General features: G+C 39.4%; 1 protein-coding gene across 8 annotated transcripts in view; it reads right to left on the bottom strand.

The window, feature by feature from the left end:
- mctp1a (multiple C2 domains, transmembrane 1a) overlaps positions 1–18,232 on the bottom strand; it is a 170,695-nt gene that overhangs the window by 8,561 nt on the left and 143,902 nt on the right. For 6 of the 8 annotated variants that reach the window (XM_058775034.1, XM_058775032.1, XM_058775031.1 and 3 more), the window contains 4 exons: positions 18,026–18,127; positions 7,827–7,936; positions 6,473–6,582; positions 5,976–6,073 (listed from right to left, as the gene is read on the bottom strand). In XM_058775034.1, the coding sequence (XP_058631017.1) occupies positions 5,976–6,073; positions 6,473–6,582; positions 7,827–7,936; positions 18,026–18,127 (420 nt within the window). The remainder of the gene's footprint in view (positions 1–5,975; positions 6,074–6,472; positions 6,583–7,826; positions 7,937–18,025; positions 18,128–18,232) is intronic. The other 2 variants (XM_058775033.1, XM_058775036.1) reach the window with 1 other exon arrangement.

Below are 18,232 nucleotides of genomic sequence, written 5' to 3'. Positions count from 1 at the left end.
GCACACAGCAGGTAAAGATATCCTCGGAGGAATCTATAGGCAGATACAGGAAAAGAACATAGAGTGTGTAAACTGGGAGAGTAATTGAAAGTGAATATGCACCTCGCAGCAGGTTTGATATATCACAGGTCTCCTGCAGTGCACTTAAAAGGTCATGCACAGAGGTGGTACTGTATGTATTGAGGTTTACAACACAGAACACACCTTAGAATAACCACAGCACTTGTGTATAGTGTACATTTAACCTGACTGCTCTTCACTACACCTTCAACCTGGGCAATTAATAAAGTCATTTAATGAATGTATCCATTTTAAGGCTATTTTACAAGAGGAGACAAGGACAACAGTGCCTTCCCCAAAAATCTGGAGGGGAAACTAATCAGTCCAAAAAGAAAACAAATTTTAAAAATAGCATGCAAACCACTCAGTTTTATAAAGTGCCCAACAGCAACACCAGTGGATACAGTTTCAAAATGTGTTTGAAAGTATGGTGTAGATATGAGAGTGAATGGTCAAAATAAATAAAATAAAATAAAATAAAAAATTAATATAATACAATATAATGTAATGTAATGTAACGTAACGTAACGTAACGTAACATAATATAATATAATAATATAGCCTGAATCACTAAAATTTAAAATCTTTGAAATGACTTGTAACATGAAATGATCTAAAGATTTTAGTGACCAATCAGTTTAATTATGTTAAAGCCTTTATGCCAACACTCTTGTGGATTGTGAACTGGTCAGACAAAAAATAAATAAATAAAATAAAATAATCCTGAATCACTAAAACTAAAAATCTTTGAAATTACTTGTGGCATGAAATGATCTGAAGTTTTTAGTGACCAATTAGCTTGATTAAGTTAAAGCCTTCATGCCAACACTCGTGTGGTGAGAATTTGTTAACTGGTCAGACAAAAAGGATGAAAAACAAAACAAAATAAAACAACACAAAAAACAACAGACGAACAACAGCAACCTGTACATATAAAATATATTCAATATTATTGTTACTGTACTATTAGTGTTACTATTATTTGTTTGTGAAGCATGAAAAAATGTTACAATGTAATAGATAACCTTAATAAATATTGTGTTAATATGATCAAACTAGCATTACAGTATGAGCTCCATCCATCCTTCAAACTGATTATCCCTTGTATGGGTAGGGGGATGCTGGTACTTTTTATAATATGTGGTTACTGATAAAAGTTTGGTAAATGGTGTTCCATTAACACAGTAATTGTGTAAACATCATATGGACCTAGAACATGTATTAGGCAAAAACATTAGGCAAAAAAAAAAGAAAGAGACAGAAAAAGATAATTTTCCGCCTCATTTCAGTCCACAACACTCCACTGATCTGTATCCACCAAAATACATATGCATATGCAAGCAGCGTACTTAAAATAACACAAACGAGGTTAGTAAAGACATACACCCACAACGCTGTGGGAGCTGTAAGTTCCCACTCAAAGACACTCTGTACTCACAGACTGCAGCATAGATGCCCTTTATATAAAAAGTCATTAGAAGCTCATCAGTTCATGTTGTTCTGAGGCACCTCCAAATGATCTGTAAAAGAGGCAATGCTGGCCTCTCTCGGCCTTGCAGGGCTTTTATCACAGGACGGCACGGGAGGTGTGGGTCACATCAGAACCTCAAAAATAGCCCTCCATTTGTCATTTGTGTGGAACGTTCGGGCCCTTGGGCATGTGCAGATCACACCCCGACGCTTTGTTTGAGTCTCTGAGATCCCACAGAGGCGTCTCTAACCCAGAAAACAGAGGTGAACGGACCTCCACGGGCAGTTGTGCGATGCAGAGCAGAACGTTCCGCACATCACGCCGATGTTCAAGTACTTTTCTGGACTGTCCTAAATCAAAAGCTGTAACAGGGCACAGAAAGCCCACGGCGGGCTGCTCTTCTGAGCGTGAACCTCACCGTACATCATTAGCCAGGTCTCCTCCGGGCCTCCTACCTGCAGGGACCTTCTGGGCTCCAGGTGTTTGGGGTAAACGCACCTTAGCGACCTAGCCGCATCGGGCTAATTTAGAGCAGGCTACCTGCAGCTGCAGGGCCGATGTAAAGCCAGGCAGGGGCTTGGGATTACGACTCTGTAGAGATCAAAGCCTGCCTGCCGCCCCGGGCTCATCAAAGGCAAGCGATTGGTCCTGGATCAGAGCCCCATGTCACCCCCGCCGTCATGCACCGCAGGGTTTATCCCGACACAGAGGAAGCACGATAACAGGCTGGGCTTGTGTTTACGAGCTCAGGTTTTAATTGCAGTTAAACGGCAGCACCTCGCCGCTCTGACAGAACGCTGCTGATTGCGGGACAACGGGGCGGGCCGCATAACTCAGATCTCACGGTTAATGTAGAAGCAGACTAGGAGAGGATTACTGCTTTACACTCATTACGCTCAATAACAAAGCATGACTCAGTACAACACAGCAAGAAGTCCATAAATCTACCGAGAGACACGTGCACACTGGAAACATCTCAAGCCATTTACATTCAACTTAACTAACCCAAATTTATGAAATCGCATTCTTCATGAAGACTAACAAGGATCAGAACATAATTGGTTATTTCTCTAACAACAGACACTTATGGCCCTGTAGACTGTGTGTGTTTATTATACACTGAACAAAATTATAAACGCAACACTTTTGTTTTTGCCCCCATTTTTCATGAGCTGAACTCAAAGATCTAAGACTTTTTCTATGTACACAAAAGGCCTATTTCTCTCAAATATTGTTCACAAATCTGTCTAAATCTGTGTTAGTGAGCACTTCTCCTTTGCCGAGATAATCCATCCACCTCACAGGTGTGGCATATCAAGATGCTGATTAGACAGCATGATTATTGCACAGGTGTGCCTTAGGCTGGCCACAATAAAAGGCCACTCTAAAATGTGCAGTTTTATCACACAGCATAATGCCACAGATGTCGCAAGTTTTGAGGGAGCGTGCAATTGGCATGCTGACTGCAGGAATGTCCACCAGAGCTGTTGCCTGTGAATTGAATGTTCATTTCTCTACCATAAGCCGTCTCCAAAGGCGTTTCAGAGAATTTGGCAGTACATCCAACCGGCCTCACAACCGCAGACCACGTGTAACCACACCAGCCCAGGACCTCCACATCCAGCATCTTCACCTCCAAGATCGTCTGAGACCAGCCAACCGGACAGCTGCTGCAACAATCGGTTTGCATAACCAAATAATTTCTGCACAAACTGTCAGAAATCGGGGTCTCGACCTGACTGCAGTTCGTCGTAACGGACTTGAGTGGGCAAATGCTCACATTCGATGGCGTCTGGCACTTTGGAGAGGTGTTCTCTTCACGGATGAATCCCGGTTTTCACTGTACAGGGCAGATGGCAGACAGCGTGTACAGCGTCGTGTGGGTGAGCGGTTTGCTGATGTCAATGTTGTGGATCGAGTGGCCCATGGTGGCGGTGGGGTTATGGTATGGGCAGGCATATGTTATGGACAACGAACACAGGTGCATTTTATTGATGGCATTTTGAATGCACAGAGATACCGTGACGAGATCCTGAGGCCCATTGTTGTGCCATTCATCCATGACCATCACCTCATGTTGCAGCATGATAATGCACGTCCCCATGTTGCAAGGATCTGTACACAATTCCTGGAAGCTGAAAACATCCCAGTTCTTGCATGGCCAGCATACTCACCGGACATGTCACCCATTGAGCATGTTTGGGATGCTCTGGATCGGTGTATAAGACAGCGTGTTCCAGTTCCTGCCAATATCCAGCAACTTCGCACAGCCATTGAAGAGGAGTGGACCAACATTCCACAGGCCACAATCAACAACCTGATCAACTCTATGTGAAGGAGATGTGTTGCACTGCGTGAGGCAAATGGTGGTCACACCAGATACTGACTGGTTTTCGGACCCCCCCGGACCCCCCCAATACAGTAAAACTGCACATTTTAGAGTGGCCTCTTATTGTGGCCAGCCTAAGGCGCACCTGTGCAATAATCATGCTGTCTAATCAGCATCTTAATATGCCACACCTGTGAGGTGGATGGATTATCTCGGCAAAGGAGAAGTGCTCACTAACACAGATTTAGACAGATTTGTGAACAATATTTGAGAGAAATAGGCCTTTTGTGTACACAGAAAAAGTATTAGATCTTTGAGTTCAGCTCATGAAAAATGGGTGCAAAAACAAAAGTGTTCCGTTTATTATTTTGTTCAGTGTATATTTGTGTGTGTGTTATGGAAATGTAAACATTTGAAGGGATTTTTTCAAGCTAATTGCATAGCTAGCACTATTTAAATTATATTTTTACACATCTTTTCATTTATCTTTTTATAATGTGACAAGGTTATAGATTGACTGGAAATGACTCAGTATTAAAGTATTCTGTACATACTATTGACACATCACATGTCTCATATTTCATGTCACCTTGGTAATCACCGTACACTAACTTGAAATGATAAGGCAAAATTTTTGTTCATGATAAAAATGATGCAGTAACTAATAGACAGCTGAAAACTAGCTAAATATATTTAGTATTGCTTAATTCACTCATTTAGATACTATCCTTTTGAAGTGTAATAATATTTTATGGCAGATTTTCATTTTCATATGTTTAGATTGAAAACATTTACATTTATGCATTTAGCAGACGCTTTTATCCAAAGCGACTTACAGTGCATTCAGGCTATACATTTTTTTTTTTTAATCGGTATGTGTGTTCCCTGGGAATTGAACCCACGACCTTTTGCGCTGCTAACGCAATGCTCTACCACTGAGCCACAGGAACACGTCTGAAACCAGCCACGTCTGAAACCAGTTTGTGCAGAAATTATTTGGTTATGCAAACCGATTGTTGCAGCAGCTGTCCGGTTGGCTGGTCTCAGACGATCAAACACGCTCAATAACAAAGCTTGACTCAATGCAACACAGAAGACCATAAATCTACCGAGAGACGCATGCAGACTGAAAACATGACAAGTCTGTGAAATCTATAGGTAATACTTTATTTTAAATCACAAGAGTGTAAAATCTACTGGTAACACTTTATTTTAAGGACCAATTCTCACTATTAACTAGCTGCTTATTGGTATGTATATTACTAGCATACTGGCCGTTTAATAGTACTTTATAAAGCTCATATTAATGCCTTCTCCTGCATGACCATATTTTAGATCTCTTAATCCTACCCCATACCTAAACTTAACAATGACCTAACTAACTATAGATATGCAGCAAATTATCAGTTTATTGAGGGAAAACTCTTAATTAACAGTGCATATGTGTTCCCTATTCTAAAGTGTAACCAATCTTTACAATATACACAATAGCATATATTTATGCTATCAAGTAATTTCCAGGTTTTACCATGACCTTCAAAACACAAAAAAGTAGTACAACACCTGGTACTTAAAGATATTTTTGTTAAAGAAACAAGGAGTGAAATCAATAAAATATGAATTAGCGTTATATATTTCCAAAGAGGAAAGTGCCATTATAGGTATAAAAGTTTAGGTGAAGTTTGTGAGTTTAAAAAGTCAACATCTTGCGCTCTTTCCATGGTAATGAGTCACAAGGCTGTCTGTGATGACAAGAATAGAATTCCCTGATTCTGCATTTATGCATATTACCATGAGCAGGAAGCATAAATTAAAGCATAGAAAATGGAACGGGGAGACAGAAAACTCTGTACAAATACTTTCTCGCACAGCAGAGTTCATAGTTATTATTTTATTATGTTTGCTAAGGCTAGCATCACTATTACTGTTGCTCATACTTAGGGTTGGAAACTAAGTTATAAACCTAAGTGTTTAGCTTATAAAAGACAAATGACCCCTTTTGACATCAGAAATGACATCATTTTGGAATTTGGCTAAATCCAAACACATGCGGTTGTCAGAGTTACAATACTGGGGTAACTGACCGTAGGGGTGAATGTTATAAGGAATACCTACCACTTGAACGTCTGAGGGGACTCGGGACAAGAAGTCCAACAGCTCATTGTTGTCCATGCTGTACGGGTCTCGCAGTTTTTTGGTGAACTTGTTCACCCCTGAAAGTTGAAACAACAGTGGTGCATTAGACCTCACTCACAGAGTACAGTTCAGGAGGACCTTATAAGACCCTGTACGGACTCTGAACCCTCATCTTTGTACTTTACAGGATCAACTGCTATGGAGCTGACAGGAGCTCTGCTCTCTGACCTTGTAGAGCTTCAGATCTGAACACTGTATGAAAGAGCACATGGGGCATTAGCTACTAGTGAGTTTGCCCTGAGCTCGGCAGTTTACCATCCTCCCTGCTGTGCTGGTGGCGAATCCCTGGAGCATGCAAACCTAAACTGCCATTAAACTCTGTGAACTCCTACAATAGTCTATTTGAAATTCTAAAATACATATTATGTTATTTCGTCATTCATGACACATTATGAACATAATGGATGACAACTTACCCCAGGCCAGTACAATGTATCTGAGAGGAATGAAGTACACCACAAGAGTGGCTGCACACAGGGCAACTATGGCCAGCCAGCTGAGGAAAGGCACAGTCCAATTGAAAGTACTGAGAACACAGAAAAGAGTGAGAAAAGGATGTTATTTCCTTCTACACAGGCCTACCCCAGTCTACACCGGAGGTGAGTGACAATATGCAATAAAATCCAGGAAAACCCCTTATAATCAGCAAAAATGTCTACACTGAATGCAGTAAACTGATGCCCCATTCTATTTCTAACGTGCATTTGAGCTACATCCGACAACAGGACAAATGGATTTACTTTCATTTTGATGCGTCTAGTACATACAGCCTAAAATTGTTGCAGCATGTGGTTGTACCCAGTGTAGACATAATGTTTCACTTATTTAAGTTAGTGGGGTTGTACAAAATGTTAATATAGTTACAATGGTTTCTATCAAAACACCACAGTTACAACAACACCTGTAAAACAATGTTGTGTGGACAATAGTGTTACTATTTCTTATCAATGCTACAGTAAGATATTTGAAGGAATGGGGCATTCTGTAAGGGTTAAAAAGAGCATTACAGCCAATAATTCAAAAATGTATTGCATTATAAAAATGTCTTTATCTTAATTTCTACTTTTGTCTAGTTTTCCAAAAATTAAAAAATAAAATAAATCTCTCTAAACATAATAAGACCTAAGTTTTTTTCTTATTTTTTTTCTAACGATGTTTTCATTGAAGTTTATACTAAAACAATAAAAAAAATAATAATAATGATATCAGGGTAAAACAAACTTAATTCAAGATACACTACTTAAAACATGTTAAAAAATGTGAACATATTGAAAAAAGTCTCATGCTTATCAAGCATGCATTTATTTGATCAAAGTACAATAACAGTTAACTGTGCTATTGTGAAATATTATTACAATTTCAAATAACTGTTGTCTATTTTAATACGAAAACAGTTATATTGAAGACATTTGTGCTGCTTATTTTCTTGGATACTTTTTTGTGATTTAGATTATTTGATTATTTGATGACTACAAAGTAAAAAAAAATAGCATTTATTTGAAATTGTTGAATTAAAGTAATTATTGCATAATAAATAAATGCAACTTTTAAATATCATACATTCTCTCAAGGCAAGTTTTGCTTTTTAGGTAAATTTGGTTAAGGACTGGAAAACAAGACAAAAACAGTGATTAGGAAAAAGATTTGTTTGCAGTGTAAGCATGTGTGTGTTTGTGTTTGTGTTTAACAGGCTGAGTAAGATGTGACAGAGGTTGGCACGGTCGTGCCCACGTGTCTGCTCAGGCACAAGCAGCGAGAGCTGAGACTTACTTCTTTATCCTCTCACCATAGGAGGCCACTTCATCCAGAGCATTCTGCACACTGATACACACATCCTGAATGGCATACAGCTTATTCATGAAACCCTTTCTCTCTGAGTCCTGAAAGAATGAGAGGGAGAGAGAAAGACAGAGAGGGAAAAAGAGAGAGAGGCTGGGCAAACGCATTTCCACACAGCTGAAAGAGCATGAGGAGCATCAAAGGCTCGGTGAGATCTCTCTCTTTCCATGTTCTCCATGCTGCAATAAACATGTTTGAAATTAATCACGCTTTGTGTATCAATGAAGAGAAGAATATTTATTCTAATACTTTCTTCAGAGAGAACTAGCTATGTTGGGTAACCAGGTTTTACAGTGGTGACATCATTGTGGCCATCACCACTATCATTACTATGAGCACCAAAAATCTTTTCTTTTCAACTTTTAATGGCCTTCAACTTAAAAAACTGGCCACAAGAACCTCAAAAGTAGGCGTCAGTTAAATGTTTCCACAGTCAAAAGGCTCTGATTTTATTCTAACAATAAGAACAGTCATGCAACAGTTGGGCTGACACAGAATGTAGTGACTGAGTGTGGAGACACAGACAGAGACTATTGTAGTGTATTGATGTGCTGAGACACACACACATGTACACTTCCACACTCACCTTAACCTTAAAAAATAAAAACTCTGTCATTATTTGCTCATCTTTATGCCATTCCAACCAGTTTTTTTATTGACAGAGCAGTCTGGACATACTGAAAAACACCTTCTTCTGTGTTTACAGATGATTGGAATGAAGTAAATGATGACAGAATTGTCATTTTTGGTGAACTATTCCAAAAAAAAGTACAAGATTGAAACTCAAAACTCACCCATCTCACCTACAAAACACTCAGGCAAAATCTATATTTTCAAAATTGTGTCTGTTTCTTCTATCGGTCAACCATTTGAAGAGAAAAACAGAAATCCTGGCCTAATAGCAATTTGAAAAATAAGCTACGTCCAGATTTCCGAGCCCTGACACAGGCTGTGCCCCTCCGGTGGGCCTACACAAATGGACTGGCAGCACTTAAGAAGAACGAAATGTCCTGGCGAAATGGTCCCAGCGAGAGGGCACTGCCATGCAGCAGTGAGCATCACTATGCCTTTGCCCCGGGTCTGCTTAATGGGAGCTCCAGGCCTTTGCTCAACCCTGCCCAGGTTTATCTGGAAGCACTTCAGTCACCATCCTCAGGCCTTTCATGGAGATCAATTGAAATGTCACTGCAGTGGATCATGTCCACAATGAGCTGACCAGCTACTGAACCTCTGGATCAAAACCCACTGTGCAAATCAAAGCAGGAAAAGAGGGATGGTGTCAATGCATAGAGATTTTTTTTGTGCTTTATAAAGGAATGCAAGTGCATGAATACTGCATTTTATTTGCATTTAAAGAGATAGTTTAGGCACAAATTTTATACACATCACTTATTGGCTCTGAAAGAAAAAGATACCGCAAGTGCATAGCACGAGGTCTGTTGTAGTCCGATTAATGTGTTTAAATGCTGAATTAAGCGGATAAACTAAAATGAATTAAACTATGTTTTAAATATTAAACTTATTTTATTTAAACCAGCTGCCATTTTTATTCAGTTTAGGTTGAAGTACTAAAATAACTATATAATCTAAAAAAAAACTCAATTTAAGGCTGCAGTCCGTAACTTTTTTTTGGGTAAAACTGACCTGAAATCAATATTCGAGCAAGTACATAACCAGCCAGTGTTCAAAACTTTGGCCTTACTTTAGCCCGATTCACAATGGTTAGCTTATAATAATGTTTTCTAATTTGAGTGGTACGGGTAGGTTTTCGCAGGAAATTCGAGCATGACACAGTTGTCCCGGCTACTAGGCTATCGCATGTGAGGATCCTGCAGGTGGCGGAGCCTTTTCTCACAGCAGCTAGAATAATTAAATGTAGCATTTTGATGGCAGATTGAACATGTGTTTATGAAACACTGAAATTAAATTATATTCCAGTTTTAAATGTGCTTACAGATAGCCTGGGATTACACAAGATTTGCAGAAAGCTAGAATCTGTGATTGCAAAGTACAGTAAATATCCACACCGGTGCGTGACTGACTGCCACACATTCACCTCAAAACATTAGATTAATCCGCACTGGAGCCATGCCGGAGTACAACCCCACACAAAGAAGATAATTCCGCAAGCAGCTGCAAGCTTTTCAAACAGAGATGGCGACAAAGAGGCAAAACTTACGGACTGTAGCTTTAAAAAACTATAAAGACATTTAGAAAAAAAATAATAAAAATGAAAAAAAAAAACACTAAATTACTAAAACTTTGAAATTAAAATTGAAAACAGAAAATATATTTAAAAAAATCTAATTCAAAGTATTAACAAAAACTACAGGATAATAGTATATCAATAATACTAAAATAACACTGGTATGACTTCACAAAAACTGGACTGGTACCATTTCAGTCAGATTAAGCCTGTTTTTTGTTTTTTTTTTGAAGATGATTTATAGTCCAAATATTTAAAGTGCATTTAATCCAGTAGTTCTCAACCTTTTTGACTTCAAGGCCCCTCTTTGTACAGGGCAATATTCAAAGGCCATCTTATTTGAGCTGATACTTTATGTACCTCTGGTGCTCCTGTTGTAATAAAAATGAATAAACTAAAACAAACATTTTGTCAGATATTGTACATCTTTAGTTTTTAATATTTTAATAAATATTATGGTAAGGGTTATGGTCTTTAGTCTTATGGTAAGACTAAATGTACATAATTTTAAGATGTATTAGGGCCCTCCTGGAAGTTTGCTGAGGTCCTGGTTGAGAACCACTTATTTCTATACATAGAACGAATATTTCAAGAACAGGTATGTAAAAGGGTCTATATAACAGGTACTGGAATATCATCCCCAAAATGAAGAAATATGCTTATAATACAGAGATGGGTCTCGGGAAAAAATCAGATCAAACTGTCTGTACTCCCTCAACACACACACACACACACACACAGTATCCCATCCATCTCCCACGCTTTGTACTGGATCCCACATTTGAAAAATGAAGCCCAATATGGCCTGCATAACCACATTGCCTTCCCAAAAAGCCACACAAGACAAATAGATATAATTAGACCGCGTCCCAGGGTTATTTTTCTTAGCAAATATTTAACAAGACTCCCCTGTCCTGACTCCCATCTGGTTTGCGTTATCAACCGAAACAAAAGTCCAACATACACTCCATTGTATCGGGCGCTATATGAGAAAAGAAGACTTTGAGGGACAAGGTATCGGTGTGTGTGCGTGTACGCGCGAGCGAGCGAGGGTGGAGGTGCAGGTCATGGGTCTCTACAGTCTAAACCATTACCACATGGCCCTCAAACCATGAGCTAACTCCGATTTCCTGCCTTCAAAAGTGGATTGAGGAAGGCAGGAGGTTGGAATAACACTAGCCTGGGGAGAGGCTTGTTTTCACTGCTCCTCCGCACTTCTCTCACACACACATAAACACACTTACACCGCTACGAACCGAGGAGCAACCTGCCGCAGAAGAGCCTGCTGTGGATCCTGGCTGAGCTGTGGGCCGCTGGAGCGACACATGGGCATTCCATTACCTCAGGTCCTCTTCCTCACGTATTCGGACACACATCGTGGCACAGCGGGAGGCACACTTGATGTCAGCGGGCAAAGGGAAATTGATATTTAGTCAAAAATCAGTTCTGTTTAAAGTGTCTTCCAACAGTGCAGCCAAATCTGAACTCTTCTAAATGCACAATGTCAACATATAAAGAGTCTGTATTATGCGATATCACACGAGCAAGAGTCCTGCTCCACTGAATATCAGCACTGCTGCATGCAGCTGTATTTTACAATTTCAGTACAACCACACGATTTTGAGTGTACTGCTTTTAAACTGCAGTTCTATGAACAATTTTCTATAAACAATGTTTAAGCGGTAATGAGATACGAGGCTATATATATTTAAAACACATGGGCCAAGTTTTCAGCTCTGTATTTGTTTGTTTCATATAGTTTTGAAAACGTTCATACCATTTTCAAGAAATATATATATATCTCTATATATATAGATAGATATAGATATATATATATTAATGATTCAAAATGTAATATCTTGAAAACAGGAGTAATTTTTTTTAAATTACATATTTAAAAAAAACAAAAAAAAACCAAATAACATTCATTATCAGCTCATGAATATCTTTACTAATCAAAAGTAATGTATTTACAAAATAAATCACAAAATGAAATTACTGATGACATATAAATATTAATGAAATATTTAACAATAATAACAATATAATAAATATTTTGTGATATGAATATTTTAGTATCAATATTCAATTTCAATCATATAAGATATTTCAATTACTGTATGTACAAAGTGATTTGTACCTACTATTGAAAAAAAAAATGCTATTGACCCAATAAGTTTGTAACTTAAACCACTAAAGCCACTAAATAGGTTATTTAGATAAGAAAGAATTCACAAGTGTTTTAATAAAAAGAGCTTCTCATTCTGCTTTCCTTGCTCCATGTGCATAAATGTGTATTTAAATTGGCACTTTAAATGCTGTTGACAATCTCTAAATAATCCTTTAACCATAAGGCCATGTCACCAAGATCTTTAAAGCACTGTTCTCGATTTTAAAGTGTCATTCTTAATGTGAAATCTGTTCACCTGATTAATCAAATAACACCTCAATTACACTAAAAGTTGAATAAGCTTTGTGAAATCAACGGCTGGCAAGTAAATGAACAGACTCTTCCATCTTGAACAGTGTTATCATTAAACAGTGTGTAGGACTGAGTGCAGCTGTCCGGGACCCCCTGGTGAATCCCCATTATCAAACTCCTTAGGGCTGCTAGTGCTACAGGCAAGCAGAGGCAAGTCCGTTCCAGCCAGTTCCCAACATCAGGCTATTCACACCTCACCGTCCCATCAGGAGACTCTGTCTACTTCGCAATGGGCACCCAACATAGCGGGAGACTGATGAGGTTGGCACAGACCAGGACAGACACTTCGTAGAGGGCATATCTTGTTTGTTAACGACAGCAGGAGGGGGAACGATATCCCAGGGGCACCAAACTTCATTTACACCAAAGCCAGAGCCCCAATGCAAGAGGACGGACCCCCAGCCGGGCCTAATCCACACCCACGCCCTTCTCTCGGCATGTTCGGAGGGAGAGAAAACAAGATTCTTTGATCTACGCAGCACTAAAGGTGAGGGGAACAAAGGAGGCAGATAAGATAGAGATCAAGATGAAAATGAAATCATTTCACCCGGGCCGGGCCGCTCCCTGGATACACGTATTATTTGTTTGCCTTCTCTCATTTCGAGCCAAAGGCGCGCTGACCCAGACAGGCACAAGTAGGGAGCGATATCACCAAGGAAAAGAGTTCCACACCTCTGATGGCAAATAAAGCCAAGACAAGTCCCCTCAGACAGACGTGTGCCCACCTCTTATCAGTGAAAACATGAAACGAAAAACAACTTCTTTAAATAGACGAGTGCATTAATTTTCCAAAAGTAGTTCATTAGCACTTTATTCATAATGAATGGGACAGGGGAAGAGACGTACAGGGAAAGGCTTGTCAATGAAATTGTTCCTCGTCTTCATGTCTGAGCACTTTGGGAGGTTAATTAAAATTGCAGTTTAATTAGATTTGAGGTGTGTGTCAGACTAAACGGAAACTCCCCTGACTGCCTGCTTGATCCCAATAACTGCTATCCCAAATACTAGAAGCCAAAAAATATTTCACATCAAAAGGAAAACCATTCGCATTACTCTTTTTAAGGAGTAAATATAAACAAAAATCTTTTGACGCAACCTCAAATAGAACATCAATAAAATCAGTAATTACCTTGTTAAGTAGTATTCTGAGTGTTTGAGTACAGTATATGCTGTTTGGGACCTTTCTCTTTGATTCTCCTATAAAATAATCTAGTTTAATTCAACACTTGCTGGATTTTATTTTTAATTTATATATAGGTCTGTGTCTTATTTATAGGAGAGCAAAGGGAGGAATGGAACAGGAACAGGGAAATGGTCCAGACCAGATTCGAACCTGGGTCCCCATCAGAGACATGCCACAAGCATGTGTTTTTAGCACTGCATTACAGTCCAGGCAAATTACGGGATAATTTAACAAAACAACTGTAATATAAAATCACAACAAGACAAGAATTTTAAACACATACAAACACAAAGTATGTTCAAACATCTGGAAGCATGATAGAAGTTCAGAGGCACTATCCTCACCTCTCAAATCCCTAGGTTCTACATTCCCTCAAACCTCTAGTGATGCTCCAAAAATAGGTGTGATGCTGAATGCCACGCAACAGTATGCGACCACAGAGGCGGCAAAAAAGCTATTGAGCTATTCCCAGAGATCCTCCGCCCTCACTATGGCATTCCCTCTGGAGACAGTATTCTGGGCCAAGGTCTAACAACAGTCATTGTGACTCTTCAGCAGGTACAAACCGCATTCTGTTCAGAATGGTGCATTTTGAGTGTTTGGTGCTAATAAGGCAGGCTTCAATCATTTTATAAGTAAAATTAAATATAAATTGTTACTGTTTACAGCAGGGGCATCCAATACATCCCTGCAAAGTTCAGGTCCAACTCAAATGAGCACACCTGAATCAGGTAATTAAGGTCTTCAGGATTTCTAGAACCTTCAAGCAGGTGCATTGCCCATGGGGCAGGTTGAAGCTGAACTCTGCAGGACATTGGACCTCCAAGAACAGGATTAACATTGATTGAGTCCACACCTTCTGAAATGGGTCTTTCCAGGCTAAACTAGCAAGGCTTGATCAACCAGATTCTAGAAATTAATGCAATCAAAGCTATTTTTTCATCAGGGACTATGCAATATAAAGGTGCTAGTTTACTGTGAATTTTAGCTAACCAATTCATGTGGAGATTAAGCAAAACATTGTCTTTCATGGTAGCAATTAAAGAGATACGCTGCACTATTCACTCAGGTTAACAATATATTTTCAACCTCTACTTCAACCCTTCCAACATTAGCTCTCACTAATCAGACACAAAAGAAGGGTTCTAGTTATGGTGAGCACACTCCGTTTTAAGGAGCAAAAAAAACCACTGTACTATAACTGCTTCCACACCAGTGCCCCATTGCCCTGCGCTCCCGGTACATCCCTGTGCCATGAAGTGCAGATGAATAACACCGTAAACAGGGAGAATAAGCTTTATTTTACGTCCGACCTCTGCTTCCCACCACTCCCTGCTAAAAACAACAGCATTAGGCTCTAATGGATCCGCTGGAGAGCCGGGTTCACCTTCGCCATTACTCCCCAGGCTTCCGCACCCAGCGGGCAAGGCACTTCATCAGCCCCAAGGTCAACCTGATAGTTGCCCCTGTTCTCCAGCCTCTCTGATGATGCCCCTCACCCCTGGAGCGACCCCCTCCTCACCTCAGCTCGCTTGCGTTCCCCCTGCTCTCCTTGCCCTGTCCTCTCTGGGTCCCTGGATGCCACCTGATGATGAATGGAGCACAATTAGCTCCACCCGCCACTGCACTGGTTTCGCCCCTGCCCTCTCCATCTCACAAAAATGAGGCCGTCAAACTGGGGAACTTCATCAAGCTGGGCACCAACAGGCAAACCAATATAGCCACTAAGGATGTGCACAAGCACACATTTCCAAAGTGGACTAGACAGGAGGTGGTCAACAACAAACATACTGTATAATTAGGCTTGTCCAGAGTTCACATTCAAACATGTTTCTTAGGGGAAAAAGATATACAAAACAACATTCAAAATTCTATAAAATATCATCTGTGTCAGAGACTATGGCCTTGTGGGCAGTGCACCGACATGCAGCACACATGTGTTTTCGCCAACTCAAGTTCAAGTCCCAGCTTGTGGTCCCAGTCTCACCCCCTTTCTCCCACTTTGCTTCCTGGAATTTCATTAAATTACATTAAATAGAAAAAATAAAATAAAAATAAATTAACTTAATATTTATTAAATATTAATTAAAGTCAAATAAAATAGGTTAGGAACAAGATGTGGAAAGTAAATGATGACAGAATTAATTAATTTATTTAACATAACTATCCCTTTAAGCTGTCAGCATCCTAATTAATCCATAGATGCTAAAAAAATACCAAATATCTATAATGCTTAACCCTTAAAGACCTAGAACATGTTTGGGGCACCTGACACGCCTGTACTTTTCTTTGTTTTTTCAGACATATTCTAGCAGTCAGCATTAAGTGCCATATATCAATATAAACAAGAGAACTTGAAGATTCAGTCTAGCTAATTTAAAGTCCCAATTTTCCCTTTGTTTTCTCTAAGAATTAATGAATTTCCAGAATTTTAAGAAAAACGCAAGCAATAATTGTGTGTTTTTTTTTCTGTGTACTCAAACAAAAACTCCTTATGTTTGGATTTTTTTTTCTTTAAAAAGTTGTATCTGGGTGTTTTACACTTCCAAATATATTTTTTTCTACATATAACATTCCCCAAGCAAGTTATAGCCATTTATTACAATATTGTTATAGGCGCTTTTCAGTGAAAAACAGGTATATTTACTTTACTAACAATATAGATGTCCAAAAACATTTAGGGAGTAAAGAAAATGGAAACTGTGTTTTATAATAACAAAATATACAGAGTTCAACAGAAAAAAAAAAAATAGTGCAAATGATCTTTATGAACTATATAAATATTATTTACATAATATAACCAAATGGATCGATCCGCTGGCTGCACTCTGCGTCAGAATTGATTTTACCGCGAATACCTAAATTCCAGTGCTTTATCCGATATGTACCGTTTTTTCATCCTTGTTTTTGGTTTGTTTTATGCCAAAATGCTCTCTCCTGTGTTTTTCTGGGCTTTTTCTGAGAGTTTTCTCATGCAAATGTTTTATTGTGTGTTTGTTTTCATGCACGCACAACACACTTTACTTTCACTTTGCGTTTGGTCCGATTTCCAAAGTAACTCGCTAAACAACGGTTCAAAAGACCAAAACCTATGTGGTTGAATTCAACCTATTTGTTGAATATGTGACAATTTGAACTAATCTGGGCACGGGGGTGGGACTAAGCGTCAACAATTGTTTCTGTTTGGCTCAGAGGAACGAAATGCATTGGTTTCTTCTGACCAATCAATGTTGTCAAAATGTGATGACGTAAACACGTACGCTACAGAGCCTCTGGATATCCAAACAAGACAAATGCGATATCTCCGAAAAGCGTTCAGATAGGATTGGTGGTTCAAAAGTTATTAAACATTTAAGAACAATAGTTATTTTTAGCCACGGGCGGCTGTCTCGGTCTTTGAGGGTTTTAAAATCCATAAAACTTAGAGGTCCTTAATCAACTAGTCGGTTGTTGGACTAGGTAGCCATCATGACCCATCCCTAGAAGTTACCATGGCTTTTAATTATTTACCTCTTAAATTTAGTGTCCCATTACACTAGACAGTTCAAAATGACACCCAGTTCTCTATTACTTATGAATGTGCTGAGATGCCATCTATAGCAAGTGCATGTAGACGTTCTCAATTTCAAAAGTTTCCTTGAGGGATGCGCTTCTAAAAAGGATATAAATGGCAATGGCATTCCTCCACTTTCGGAGACAAACATCAATACACCCTCATAATTCATTCATAAACCCTCTTCTTGGAAGCAGCTTTCCTTGTCTATACAGCACAGGTTTGGTGTTTCTTTATCGTGAGCTGTGCTGCAAATGAGTTTCTCTGAGTGACGTCATCGTGTAAGCCATGTTGGCCTTAGGCTACTGGCTGGTTTGAAAAAGGTTAGTGACAGCACAAACATGTATTCCCCAGTTCACCCTGAATGCTTATAGACACATGGTTAGTAAAGCACAGTACTACCTTTAAGCCAAAACAATTTGGAGAAAACCCAAACCCAGAATTACTTTCTACCGAGCATGTTGCCGTATTTAGATGACCTAGCATAAGCACCCACCGAACAAGCCATTTTATGAAGTGTAGGAAGTTTCCAGCTAGTCCAACAAATAACAAAGCACTGATCACCAGGATGTTCTTGTAGATAAAGAAGGAAAAGTGACAACTGAGAACAAAGTGAGAGGTGAAAGGGAGCGACACACAACCCTGCTTGGCGTGACAGACGATGAGCCATAGAAGTGAGACACGGGGACATACGGACCACACTTACCACCATCACGCGTATCCACTCAAAGTGCCAGGAAGCCAAAATATCCGCAAGGATATGGCTTTCCGGCAGCCGGCCATCCTGGGAGGGGACTGAGCCCGGCACCTTATGGACCAGAATAAATTGAGATCTTTTTAAAGCAGGGCTACAAAAGGAAAACAGTTAGACAAAAAAACATTGATGGCTACTAAGATGGCTTGGGACCCCTGA

Source organism: Onychostoma macrolepis, chromosome 05 (assembly GCF_012432095.1).
Source record: "Onychostoma macrolepis isolate SWU-2019 chromosome 05, ASM1243209v1, whole genome shotgun sequence".
Classification (NCBI taxonomy): Eukaryota; Metazoa; Chordata; class Actinopteri; order Cypriniformes; family Cyprinidae; genus Onychostoma; species Onychostoma macrolepis.
This window is presented reverse-complemented; position numbering and strand designations above follow the sequence as displayed.